The sequence below is a fragment of the Chrysemys picta genome, chromosome 3 (assembly GCF_011386835.1).
Source record: "Chrysemys picta bellii isolate R12L10 chromosome 3, ASM1138683v2, whole genome shotgun sequence".
Classification (NCBI taxonomy): Eukaryota; Metazoa; Chordata; order Testudines; family Emydidae; genus Chrysemys; species Chrysemys picta.
The window spans coordinates 174773455-174787904 of NC_088793.1; the positions used below are offsets into that span (position 1 = coordinate 174773455).

General features: G+C 37.4%; 1 protein-coding gene across 2 annotated transcripts in view; it reads right to left on the reverse strand.

Annotated features, from left to right (window-relative positions):
- Nucleotides 1-5238: 5238 nt before the first annotated feature.
- SRBD1 (S1 RNA binding domain 1) overlaps nucleotides 5239-14450 on the reverse strand; it is a 229492-nt gene continuing 220280 nt past the window's right edge. For both annotated transcript variants that reach the window (XM_065589554.1, XM_005296117.5), the window contains 2 exons: nucleotides 12173-12357; nucleotides 5239-6254 (listed from right to left, as the gene is read on the reverse strand). In XM_065589554.1, the coding sequence (XP_065445626.1) occupies nucleotides 5965-6254; nucleotides 12173-12357 (475 nt within the window). In that variant the 3' untranslated portion in view covers nucleotides 5239-5964. The remainder of the gene's footprint in view (nucleotides 6255-12172; nucleotides 12358-14450) is intronic.

A 14450-nucleotide genomic window follows, 5' to 3' on the forward strand; every position in this document is an offset into this window, starting at 1 on the left:
GTCAAAGGCCTGAAGAAGTCTGAAAAATATGTTTTCAAACTGTTGACTTTTGCAGCATTTTGACTAGGGCTCTGACTTGGACAGACAAAATGTAATAAGACTGTTAATAGGACTCGCTCTCCTTCTCCGCCCAAAAGTGATTTCAGAATCCCCCAAATAACTTCTGTGGCCCTACAGAGGGTATTTTTTAGTTTTGGAAGTTAATACAGCATTTATTAGAGCTGGGAGATTAAATGATGCCACATTCTCTTAACTAGTTCATAATCTCTGTGCCAACAGCTGTTTGGACATTTGTGGTTAGGAATCTCGCCATTAACAAAGATGTTTGATGTTCATTACATGACTGTTGCCCATTCACATTTGTGATCATCCGTTAAGATGGGAGTTTTGCCCACTTACAAGCCCACTTCAAAGGGAGAGGTATCCAAGACAGACAGACATGGAAAGACTATATAACATAAGTGCCATCTCTTGATATCCTCTTCCTTCACTAATACGAAGACTTGTGCATCACGTATTGTTTCACACTTGGTGATAACTTTTGACATTTGTAATTTGAACTTTGGTGAAGGAAAGAAATGTCAGATCCTTACACTTGCAATAATACATTCTGTATTAAAACAGAAATCCAGAAAATCTTTACAGGCAGCTTGGCTTTGTAGACTTGGTTTGTGAAGGCAAATCAGTAGTGAAGAAAAGGCACCAATTCAAGATCAGACAGAAAGGAGGGTTTTAGAGAGAACTGGAAAAATGAATGCTTAACTCAAAGGGGTGTGAGACACATTAGCCTGTAGAACTGTCCATGTTATTTGCTGAAGAGGAGTGTCAAAATATGTGAGCTGTGACAGGGAGGTATTTGGGTCTGATCAGAACTGATGAAAGGAGTTTACATGTATGATGAATGACTTTGTGTATTTCCTTGGTTTGCATTGGTGGTATATGTAGTCTAGCAACCTCCACCCAAAGTCAACATGCATTTTTGTGGGGGTGTGCACATATAAGTATACACGCTCAGGAAAAAATCAGTGGAGATGATATCTATGTGACAAGTATATCACATGACTGCAGTTTATCACACTCTTCTGACCAACTTACCTGCTTTTCTGCTCACTAACTCATTTTCTTAGGACTTACCCTGGAATTCTAATCCTCCAAGAAGTCTCAGTCTCTCTTTCCCCCAGTTAATTCAACCTATCAGAGAACATTTTCATCCTTCTTCCCACCACAAGACATGGACTCCACCACCCTCATGACACCACCAAGAGACCCAAGGTGAGCAAAATTATGCCCTGAATCATAACAGTTTTTCCATAGATTAAAAACATCACAACATTAACTCTGTTATCCCATTGCCCTGCATGCCAACTTGAGATGACCTGCATAACTATTCACCTTTAAGCAGTGTGGCCATCGCATACTCACACCACATTAAGGTTTCTCTCTGTTATTCTCTGCTTGTGTACATCCATGGACAGGTTCAGCCTTGTAGACAACCCTAGTTTTTTTTCCCTGGAAGAACAGATTCCAAAAATATTTATCCAGTCACCTTTGAATACTGCCCCACCGTGGCATGCCACTCTACAGTGGAAAACATCCATTTAGAAAGACAGAAGGGTTAGGTTATCCAAACCTTGCACTATTCTATTCACTCACATGCATGTAGCAAGTAATGTTTTTTTGGACAAGTTAAAAGTGTTTGTTTTCTAGTCATGGCAAATGTGGGTAAATATAGAGTGCCTGGGCTGGTAAATTGTCATGAATATTTTGCAAGATTGATTAGAAATATATTTAAAAATCAGATCATGTACATATGCATATCATAGAATCATAGAATATCAGGGTTGGAAGGGATTTCAGGAGGTCATCTAGTCCAACCCCCTGCTCAAAGCAGGACCAATCCCCAGACAGATTTTTGCCTCAGATCCCTATAATGGCCCCCTCAAGCATTGAACTCACAACCCTGGGTTTAGCAGGCCAATGCTCAAACCACTGAGCTATCCCCACCAAAAAGGCCCTCAAAAGGGGCCCATACCATCAGGTACACATACGTGTCCCCAGCCTCTCTCTATATCCAACGCTTCTTTTCATCTTCAAATGAATCCACTGGAACATGAACTAGCTTTCATTAATTCATTTTCTCTAGCCTTTGTAATAGTAAGATGCACCTACAAAAATGGAATCTCTGCATTTTATTACAAACAACTTGTTTTACAAAGTTTTATCTCATAAAGTATAGGAATTGAACAAGACATTTCTAAGGGAGGGGCCCTAGGTGTCTGACAGTATTAGATTGTATTCAGTGATCCATACAACAGTTTGGGATAAGAACTAACACTTAAGTAACAAACTTTCACTGAACTATCTAGATATTTTTTACTCTCCTGCTCCTGACAAGGGTGGTATACATCCATAAATCTCTAGGGTTAATTTTTTTGCTCAATTCCTTAAATAGCAGTCTTTCTAAATGTGAGTCACAGAGCTCTTTGTCTTTCTTGGGGAGTCATTTCAGACTATTAGATTTTACTGAATTTGATGCCAATCATTATTAGTACTTGGGAAACTTTCTGTACACAGTTTTGTAACATTTAGATTAAGGCTGTCAAGAGATTAAAAAAATTAATCACGATTAATTGCGCTGTTAAACAATAGAATACCATTTATTTTAAATATTTTTGGATGTTTATTACATTTTCAAATATATTAATTTCAATTACAACACAGAATACAAAGTGTACAGTGCTTATTTTAATATTTATTTTTGATTACAAATATTTGCACTTTAAAAAACAAAAAAATTGTATTTTTCAATTCACCTCATACAAGTACTGTAGTGCAATCTCTTTACCATGAAAGTTGAACTTACAAATATAGAATTATGTAAAAAAAAAAAACCAGCATTCAAAAATAAAACAATGTAAAATTTTAGAGCCTACAAGTCCACTCAGCCCTACTTCTTGGTCAGCCAATCACTCAGACAAACAAGTTTGGTTACAATTTGCAAGAGATAATGCTCCCTGCTTCTTGATTACAATGTCACCTGAAAGTGAGAACAGGCATTCGCATGGCACTGTTGTAGCTGGCGTTGCAAGATATTTACATGCCGGATGCACTAAAGATTCACATGTCCCTTCATGCTTCAACCACCATTTCAGAGGACATGCTTCCATGCTGATGATGGGTTCTTCTTGATAATGATCCAAAGCAGTGCAGACTGACTAATGTTCATTTTCATCATGTGAGTCAGATGCCACCAGCAGAAAGTTCATTTTCTTTTTTTCTTTTTTGTAGTTTAAGCATCAGAGTGTTGCTCTTTTAAGACTTCTAAAAACATGCTCCATACCTCATCCCTCTCAGATTTTGGAAGGCACTTCAGATTCTTAAACCTTGGGTTGAGTGGTGTAGCTATTTTTAGCAATCTCACATCGGTACCTTCTTTGCGTTTTGTCAAATCTGCAGTGAAAGTGTTCTTAAAACAAACATGTGCTGCGTCATCATCCGAGACTGCTATAACATGAAGTATATGCAGAATGCGGGTAAAACAGAGCAGGAGGCATACAATTCTCCCTCCAAGGAGTACAGTCACAAATTTTACTGACGAACATCATAAGCATGGAAGCATGTCCTCTGGAATGGTGGCCGAAGCATGAAGGGCCATACGGATGTTTAGCATATCTGGCATGTAAATACCTTGCAACGCCAGCTACAAAAGTGCCATGCAAACACCTGTTCTCACTGTCAGGTGACACTGTAAATAAGAAGCAGGCAGCAGTATCTCCTTTCAATGTAAACAAACTTGTTTGTCTTAGTGATTGACAGAATAAGAAGTAGGACTGAGTGGACTTGTAGGCTCTGAAGTTTTACACTGTTTTGTTTTTGAGTGCAATTATGTAACCAAAAAAAATCTGCCTTTGTAAGTTACACTTTCATGATAAAGAGATTGCACTTCAGTACTTGTATGAGGTGAATTGAAAAATACTATTTCTTTTGTTTATCATTACTTTTTCTTTTATAATTTTTTATAATAAAAACTAATAATATAAAGTGGGCACTGTGCACTTTGTATTCTGTGTTGTAACTGAAATCAATATTGAAAATATAGAAAAACATCCAAAAATAATTAATAAATTTCAATTGGTATTCTATTGTTATAAGTGCAATTAATCGCGATTAATTTTTTTTAGTTAATCGCATGAGTTAACTACGATTAATTAACAGCCCTAATTCAGATCAATGATTTATTGCTTTGCATATTACAAAGAACTCATCTGTCCTCTTTTTCAATGGATGTGTGTTGTGGGGGTTTTTTAAACTAATTTTATGTTTTCAGGTGCAAGTTTCCATTCATTGTGAAAGAATGAATGACCAGTAAAACCAGGTCCTTTATTAATCTACAGTGCTGATAGCCTCAAAGTTAGTTTTTTCACACCATACAGCTAATCATGACCTCAACCTTAATCTGAAGCACTATCCTATATATGAAGAGTGGGAGGTAATTAATACCTCCCTTTCTGTGGAACAGATTGCCTTGGCAGTCATCCCAGTTCATTTAGGAGTCCATTTCCATCAAACAAAACTGTTTGCAATGTGCTCTGTACTACTTAAATCCAATTCATTATGACTTTTTCAGCCAGAAAATCAAAATGGGACAGGGAAGAGAGTACAGATTAAATGAATGGCTCATTGATTACCCTCCTGCATCATGGTCCCAATCTCTAACCTCATTAAGATCAGCTGATATCAGACAACCAGAGACTTTATCATTGTCATTTAGTTTTCATTATGTATTTTTTCTGAGTAGACATTTCAAGGAACAATGTACCAAGGACTGTGGTGGATTCTCCATCACTGGCAATTTTTAAATCAAGATTGGATGTTTTTCTGAAAGATCTGCACTAGGAATTATTTTGGGGAAGATCTATGGCCTGTGTTATATAGGAGATCACAATGGTCCCTTCTGGCCTTAGAATCTATGACTGACCTGATCCTACCAGGTTCTGAACACCTCTATGAAGTACCGAGCACTCTCTATTCCCATAGCTTCTGCTGAAAATATTATCTGAAGCTTCAGCTAGTGAAAAAACAATTACAATTAAGTGACATGATGTTCTGACAAGCGCATCCTCACAATTATCTTCCTAGAGTGGAATGTTGTTGGTGCACAAACAGTGGTTGTTGGGATGGGACAGGATTGTCCTGGGATTGTGCGGATAGTTTATGTAATCAGTACACTAAAAAAAATAGGTCAGAAAGATTTTTATTATGTACAGGTACAGAAAAAATGCTTTTGCAACTTTTTGAGCAAATTAGAGGTACCTCACTGTGTTAATTAATATGATAATTGCCCGAGCAATAATAATAAAAAAAAAACTTTACACGGTAGCTCAAATACAAACAGCACATTTCTGATCCAATAATACAATTACCATTATATCCAGATTTTAGCATTATGCGTTGCTGTTCTTCCTTGGTCTAAGCAGAGGCCATTTTTAAGCTTCTATTTTAGTTTCTACCAAAGTCTACTTTTAAGCCCTCCTTAAGAAAACAGCATGGAAACAGACCATTCAAGTGGTGTTTTTCAGTATGAAAGAACATGGCTGAGTCTGCTGAAGCAGCACAGACCAAATGTGGATTGAGAGAGCAAATCTTGCACAGAAGAAAACAGGTAAGAGATATGTCTGGCAGCGCATTGAGATATCACTTATTCTGCAAAAAGAAGGTGTGTGCCCTAATAAGAGGGTGAAAGCCACTTCAGGGCTGGTGTTAAAGTGACTGTTAAGGGGAGGGAGCTTAGAGAGTTCTGGAAAAACTTCTGGAATTAAAAAGTGAAATTGAAGATTTCAAAAGTTGGATTAATTCCTTCATTTCCAGTATACTCAGTAAATGCTTGAACTGCAACCTTTAGAATCTTGGTGACAACATTTAACCTTTAAAAAAGAAATAAAAGTCTTATCAGTGGGGAACAACTCATAAAACACGAAGAAGGTCCAACGTTATCCTTGATCGAGGGATATCAATATTGAGTACTTTAACTTCCACTCTTTCTCCAGGGCCCAATCCGAGACTTCTTCTCTTCTTGGCTTTGGAAAGTTTTGTTTCTGTTATGTTCCTAATTGGAATCAATCCTGACTTACCAACACCAATATCAACAAAAACTCCAAAGAGAGTAGCATTCTCTACTTTTCCAGTCAGAACAGTGCCAATGCTCAAGTCTTCAAGACAAACTATGCTTCTCTTAAAATCGGGTTTATCAAAATCTGTCATAAAAAACAAGAGATGAAAATCAAGTTTCTGAAATAAGATATTGAAAAGACAACAGTACAATTAAACTTGTGCTGTGGATCACCTATAATAGGCAGCCTTCTACTTTTGGAAACTAACTGAAAGTAGCTCCAGGATTTCCAATACATTTTCATTTGCCTTTCATATAAGCATTACCTCTATCAGGCAATGGATTTTCTTCTATTTTGCTAGCCCCTTGGCTGGTCACTTAAAACAGTTTATACTATATGGAGAACCAGGTATAATGAAACCTATGGCAAGAGGCTACCCTAAGAGACCAACCAAAATTGGTTGCCTGATAGGGTTTATAACTAATGGCTACACAGTATATTGAAGCCCTGTAAGCATTTGCTTGGGAGAAGGGTTTTCTCTTACAGGTGGTTCTTAGCACAGATTTATAATCATATACATGGTTATATTTTAGTGCACATAATTGTACATAGTAAAGTGAATATTCAACTGAGGTAGTCTGGTGATATCACTAAGCAAAAGGAAAGTCATTCAAATGGCTTATTCATACCACCATGCCTCTCAGATGGCCCTATATGCTCTCTACTCATTTATACCAGTTTGACACCAGTGTAAATCCACTAACTTCAAGGAAGTCACTCCTCATTTACACTGATGAGGGTGGAGAAGCAGACACATATACTTTTAAATGCACAATGTTGGTATATTCAAGCCTATATAGTACAGTATGTGGGAATGGACAGGACTTTTTTCCCCTCCTATTACTCACTTCTTATTTGCTGATACTTCACCAAAACCTCTTTCCTTTTGAGCCACCTTGATACCTGCCCTTCCGCCCTCCCCTACAGCTGTCTTTCCTCTTCCTGATGCACTAAGCTTGATAGTTTAGCAGAAGTAATATACTCAATTTACCAGAGAGACTCTAAATTTCACAAAAGTTAGATTGTGATTTTAATTCTTCCCCCCCCCCCGGCTTTTGTCTTTAAAAACAAACAAACACAAGTTAAAGGCCTAAAGCCAAAGCTCACTGAATGGGAGTCTGTGCGACTGCAGTGCACTTTGGATAAGGCCCTAAAATATTACCCAGATTGGCGGTGGCATCAGTAGACCCTGCATGACATTTAAGTTTCCACTGAAGGAATGCACCTAATTACTTGAGTCCAAATCAGTTAATCCTTTTGTAATATTACACCGTGCGGAGGCATTTCAATGCAAAAAGAAACTAAATAGCTGCTCAGGGCCCTGGCAGGGATGAGACTGGGAGAAGCCATGGGAACCATTTAATGTTTAAAATGCTGCTTTTTGTTCCAGCCTGGCATGACCCAGTGTCTGCAGATTGTCCACAGTTACCTGACCAGCCATTTAACTGCTGCTCTAAGTTAGTTCTTTTGTGCAAAACTCTTGAGATTTACTCCCTGGGGAGTACCTTGGTTACTAGAACATTTAAAAATATATATTTTTAAATCATCTTCTTATTTCCCATCCCCAAATAGTTTTTCCTGTTTCATGTTCTATTAAACTCATTGAGGAGCATTAAGCAGCCACCAATAGAGTATTTCAATTCAAACTGAGGGGAGCACTTTAGAAAACTAAACTACAAGAAACAAGATATAACAAACTAAAGAAAGGGAAAGTTAATAGTAATGAATATAATTCAGAAGCTAGGAATTGTTGAAAATTGATTAAGGAAGCAAAGAGACAAGGAGAAATCTATGGCCAGCAGAGGTAAGGAAAATAAGGAGTTTTTAATGTTTATCAAGAACAAAAGGAATCCTAACAATGTAATTGATCCATTATTAAATGGAAATGGTAGGAGTATCAATAATAATACAGAAAAGAAAGAAGTAGTCGTATCATTTAACACTCTTTCCATTCCAGTAGCCTCTCAGGAGGATGTTAAACAGTAGATACTGAAGTGAGACATTTTTAAATCAGCAGGTCCAGATACCTTGCATCCAAGAATTTTAAAAGAGCTGTCTGAGGAGCAATCAGGACTGTAAATGTTGATTTTCAATAATACTTTGAACAATGGGGAAGTTCCAGAAGACTATAAGAAAGCTAATGTTGTGTTAATATTTTAAAAAGGGTAAATAGGATGATCTGGGTAATTATAGGCTTGTCAGTCTGACATTGATCCCACGCAAGATAATGGAGGGACGGATATGGGACTTGATTATTCAAGTATTAAAGGAGGGTGATGAAGTTAATGAATCAACAATGATTTATGGAAAACAGATCCAGTCAAATTAATGTGAACTTTTCTGATGGGATTACAAGTTTGGTTGATAAAGGTAATAGTGTTGATGTCATATACCCAAACTTCTGTAAGGCGTTTGATTTGGTATTACATGACATTTTAATTAAAAAAACTAGAAAGATATAAAATTAACATGGCACATATTAAATGGCTTGAAAATGGTTAACTGATTAGATCTCAAAATGTAACTGTAAACAGGGAATCATCAATTAATGGGTATGTTTCTAGTGGAGTTCCACAGGGATCGGTTGTTGGCCCTATTTTATTAATGACCTGGAAGAAAACAAAATCTTCACAGATAAAGTTAGCTGATGACACAAAAATTGGGAGAATGGTGAATAGTGAAGAGGATAGCTCACTGACAGAGAAATCTGGATTGCTTGGTAAACTGGCACTAGCAATCCAGTTTTTTAATATGGCTAACTGTAAATATATACATCTAGGAATATAGGCCATACTTACAAGACAGGGAACTCTATCCTGGGACTCTGAAAAAAATTTGGGGATCATAATGGATGCTCATAATGGATAATCAACTGAACATGAACTCCTAGTCTGATGCTGTGGCCAAAAGGACTAAGGCAATCCTTCAACGCATAATAAGGGGAATCTCGAGTAGGTGCAGAGAGCTTATTTTACCTCTGCATTTGCCAATGGTGTGACCATTTCTGGAATATTGTGTCCAGTTCTGGCACTCAACTCAAAAAGGATGTTGATAAATTGGAGTGGATTCAGAGAAGAGCAATGAGAATGATGAAAGGATTAGAAAACATGTCTGATAGTGAAAGACTCATGGAGTTCAACCTATTTAGCTTAACAAAGAGAGGGATAAGGGGTGACTTGATCACTGTCTATAAGTACCTATGTGGGGAGCAAAATTAAACAGTAGCAAGCCACAAGGAACAGGTGGTATCATCCATGAGTCCTGAAGGAACTCAAATATGAAATTCCAGAACAATTTAACCTATCGTTTAAATTAGCCTCTGTACCAGATGACTGTCAGATAGCTAATGTAAGGCTGATTTTTAGAAAAGGCTCCAGAGGCGATCCAGGCAATTATAGACCACTAAGCCTAACTTCAGTACCAGGCAAACTGGTTGAAAATGTAGAATAGAATTATCAGACACATAGATGTACGCAATATTTTGGGAAAGAGTGAACGTGGCTTTTGTAAAGGAAAATCATGCCTCACTAATCTAGTAGAATTTTTTGAGGAGGTCAACAAACACGTGGACAAGGGTGATCCAGTGGAAATAGTGTGCTTGGACTATCTAAAAGCCTTTTACAAGCTCCCTCACCAAAGGCTCTTAAGCAAAGTAAGTTGTCATGGGATAAAAGGGAAGGTCCTCTCATGGATCAGTAACTGGTTAAAAGATAGTAAACGAGGGTAGGAATAAATGGTCAGTTTTCACAGCGAAGAGAGGTAAAGAGTGGATTTCCCCAAGGATCTGTACTGGAACCACTGTTGTTCAACATATTCATAAATAATCTGGAACAAGGGGTAAACAGTGAGAAGGCAAAGTTTGCAAATGATACAAAACTACTCAAAATAATTAAGTCCAAAGCTGACTGCAAAGAGTTACAAAAGGATCTCATAAAACTGGGCGACTGTGCAACAAAACAGCAGATTAAATTCAATGTTAAAAATTGAAAGTAATGCTCATTGGAAAATGTAATCCCAAATATATATACAAAATGTTGAGGTCTAAATTAGCTTTTACCACTCAACAAAGAGATCTTTGAGTCATCATGAATAGTTCTCTGAAAACATCTGCTCAATATGCAGTGACAGTCAAAAAAGCTAACAGAAGGTTAGGAACCATTAGGAAAGGGATAAAAGACAGAAAATATCATAATGCCACTATATAAATCCATGTTACACCCACACCTTGAATACTGTATGCAGTTCTGGTCGTTCCAGTTCAAAAAAGATATGTTAGAATTGGAAAATGTACAGAAAAGGACAACAAAAATTATTAAGGAAATGGAACAGCTTCTGTATGAGAAAAAGTTAAAAAGACAGGGACTGTTCAATTTAGAAAAGAGATGACTAAGGGGGGATATGATAGAAGTTTGTAAAATCATGAATGGTGTAGATAAAGTGAATAGGGAAGTGTTATATACCCTTCACATAACACAAGAACCAAGGATCACTGAATGAAATCAATAGGTAGCAGGTTTAAAAACAAAGGAAGTACTTTTTCACACAACGCACAGTTAACCTGTGGAATTCATTGCCATGGGATGCTGTGAAACCCAAAAGAATAACTGGGTTAAAAAAATTTAGATAAGTTCATGAAGGATATGTCCATCAATGACTATTAGCCAAGATGGTCAGGAACACGAACACATGCTCCCCATGTGTCCTTAAACAGCTAACTGCCAGAAGCTGGGAGTGTACAACAGGGGATGGATCACTTGATAAATTGCCCTGTTCTGCTGATTCCCTCTGACGCATCTGGTACTGCTATTGTCAGAAGACAGGATACTAGGCTTGACGGACCACCTGTGTGACCCAGTATGGCCATTCTTATCTTCTTAAGGCATACATTTTTAACAATGGGTTAGTTCAGTTCAAAAAATTTTAATAATGAGTTAGTTCAATTCAAAACAAACAAAATTCCTATCTATATTAAGAAAACCATTTCTGAGCACGATTGCTACTAGCACAGTTTCCAGGCACAGGCCTTGTCTACTACAGATTGTTCCAAAAATCTTCCACCATTATACTACCATTCGTGCATTAAAATCTGAATGTTTGCATTAAGAACTGTCATTTATTTTGGTGTTGAGTAACACAATGTATTTTTACGTTTATGGCTAGATATTCCATTTCACTGAAAATTAGACATTAGAGATCCAGAATTAAATTACTACAAGATAGGAAATGGGTTTCCAGGATCATTAGTGGGCTGCATTTATAAATAACTATAATGAAGCCATGAAGCAAAACAAAGAATGTTGAGAGAGTGGAAATATATTTTAGCATCAGTCTACTATTTATTATTACACGCATGTATTTTTGTTGCCTACCTTTATCTCTTGCAGTTGTGAGAGGACAGAGCGTATCCACTGTAAGGTTCATTGAACAATTGCACCTCCTGATATAGCCGCCTCCACTCCTACGTCTTCCTCACTCTCCCCCACCTTAAACTGTTTTGCACTGCTGTGAAGATCTAACCAGTGTGGGTCATGAGCCATGTACTCCAATTAAACTTTTCTCCGAGGAGTGTGTGACCCAAACTTCTAATAAATCAGAATTTTATATTGCTATTCCATAGATCTTTATTACTAGTGTTTTTAGTCGGCTCATGCTTCTCCCACAATAGCCAACAGTAGATTTAATCAGTATAGTCAACATATTACAACTGTCTTATCTGTTAAAAGCCATGCAGCCCACCTTCCTATGGCTCAAAAGGTCATGATTTAAGACAGGATTCACACTCCTTAATTACCGAGCCAGCAAATACTATCTGACTGACTGCATGCTGTAGTACATTCTTCTCTGTTCGACAGGATGAAGGGAGGGAGTCAGTTGACCTACACATCCACTAAATCTACTGCTAGCTTAGAAGAAAACTTGCAGTTTAAAAATGAAACCCAGAACATTCTAAATTCCAGACTACAACAAAACTACCTTTATAAAGCAAAGCATTCAGTTTTTACCTGTTCGGATGTCAAAGCCTTCAGGTTGAGTCAGACCATCAATGATTATTTGCAGTGTATGTACTGTTGTATTTAGTGTTTTTGCTGTTCCTTCTATTCCTTCTTTTTGAAGTACAGCATTTACTTTTTGTTGCATATCAGGTTTTCCTATATCATTTGCGTTTCCTCCAATGAAAGTTAAAAACCTTGAGAATTAAAACAAAAAAGACAATAACCTGTAAGATCATTAGAGATATTTATATAGTCATCAGTGAGGACTGAAATCTTGCCAAGTTTAAAAGTTCAAACTATTTTTGAACTCTTACATGCACAAAAACACCTTGTTTTAAAAAGTAACAGTAAGAAAAGCTTATTTCTTTCATCTTAGCATAACTCAAACATTCTGCACTTCTCAATTCACTTTCAGGCTGAGGCCAAGCATGTAAAGTTTGAGTCTAAAATAACTTTTTCTAAAAAATATGAATAATTGAATACAAGGTTCAGAATACAATCCACTTCTCAGGCTGAACTTTAGGACTTGCTATCCATGAACCCTATTATTTCCAAAATGATTTCCTAGATTCATGATGATTCATTTTATCCCAAAATTAATTAGTTACATAAAAAATGCAATTTACTATGAACACTCCTTCAAAAAGTGAAAATTTCATCATTTTGTAATTCTTTTAATGTGACTTTTAATTAATTCAATTAAAACGAAAATACAGTGAAGATAAGATAATATTTGCAAATCTTACAGAAGTACAAAGAATTTTTTCTGGTTCTGAATTTTATAATTTAAAGAAGAGGATGAAAAAGCTTTACAAAATAATCTGTTGTCTATGAGCTACATATAAAAGTTGGCCAATTATAATTAAGTGTTCAGATACTAACAGAATAAAGTCACACAAGGGTCACTATTTGACTGATGTATTTCTTAGTCCATCAAATCAAGAAACTGCATATGTTGGCTTAATTATCTAAAACTGAAAGTAAATATATTATATTCAGTAATAAAGATACAAACACCCTGACCATAGTTCTTGGGTTTTGAATACACAATGCACAACAGCATAGTTAGTTTATATGCATAGATATTGAAGGGAATTAGCTGATGAATATGCTCACAAACAAAGCATACATTTTTATGCTGTGTCTTACATAACATTTATTTTAGCAGTGACAATGACTAAATATCCTCATATCAATAACAGGATGAGAAATTCAAACGAGCGGTCTTTAAATACTTTTTCTATTATGAAAAATAATGGAATATTATGTTTATAAAATGAAGCAATCTGTCCTTTTCTTAAAACTATTCACCACAGATGTTTCTTAATTGCCTGGTCTTGGTGTTCAGTAAATAGACTTTTTTCACCAAATAGTACTCTACTAGTTCAGGATTCACATGGGGTTTGATTATGCCTGTCCTTTATGAAGTTGCACACTAGGGCAATGGGAAGGAACATGAAGACTTCCTCTTCCCTTGCATGTTCTTCATAGCAGCCAGGCACAACTGCAGTCCTTGCGCTCAAGGAATCACAGGGGTCTGCTCCCTCCACTCTCCACCCCCAGGGTTCATGGCCCTATCCCACACCTCTGCACCAACCTGTAGAACAGAACCTGCACATAGGATGGAGGAAGAATCGGAATATGCTGCACTCCACAAAGTGGTGTAGTAACAGGCACATCCCCTGCACAACAGGGAGCTATAGGAGGCAGTCCACCTCCCCACCCCCAAGATAATGCAACTGGTGATGGTGTGGGTTGTCTGGACTGATGGGGTAAAGAAAGGTAGTAGCTCTTTTAATGGTTCCATTCCCCTTGGGAGTTGGATGGGAAGGCATCACTTGAGCTGGTGGGGAGGCCGGTAGGGCTCAAGTAAGCCACTGGCCCTGAACACCTGTGGGAAGGTATATAAACTCAATCTCCCCTTGCACCCAGATGAGCACCACATATCCCTGGGGTTTGTGGTCTGCTGCTGACATAGTGCAAGTCACCTTTTTTGGGACTGGAAAGGAATTTTTCCCTCACTGCCAGATTGACCAGGGCTGGATGGTTGGTGTGTTTTTTTTTTTTTTAAATGGCCTTACACACAGCAGCTCAGGGACCCTGGGGTAAGTCAGGAAGTAAGGTTTTAGTTGTCACAACTTAGCAGGTGTCCAGTGTAGGAGTTATTTCATAGGGGGTCTGGTTCCCTCGTAACTGGAACTGGAAATGAAGTTAGGGAAAGGCATACCCTAAAGAAGCTGGGAACAGGTTTGGGCTCCTAACATCTGGTACAGTGAGGAGACAATGG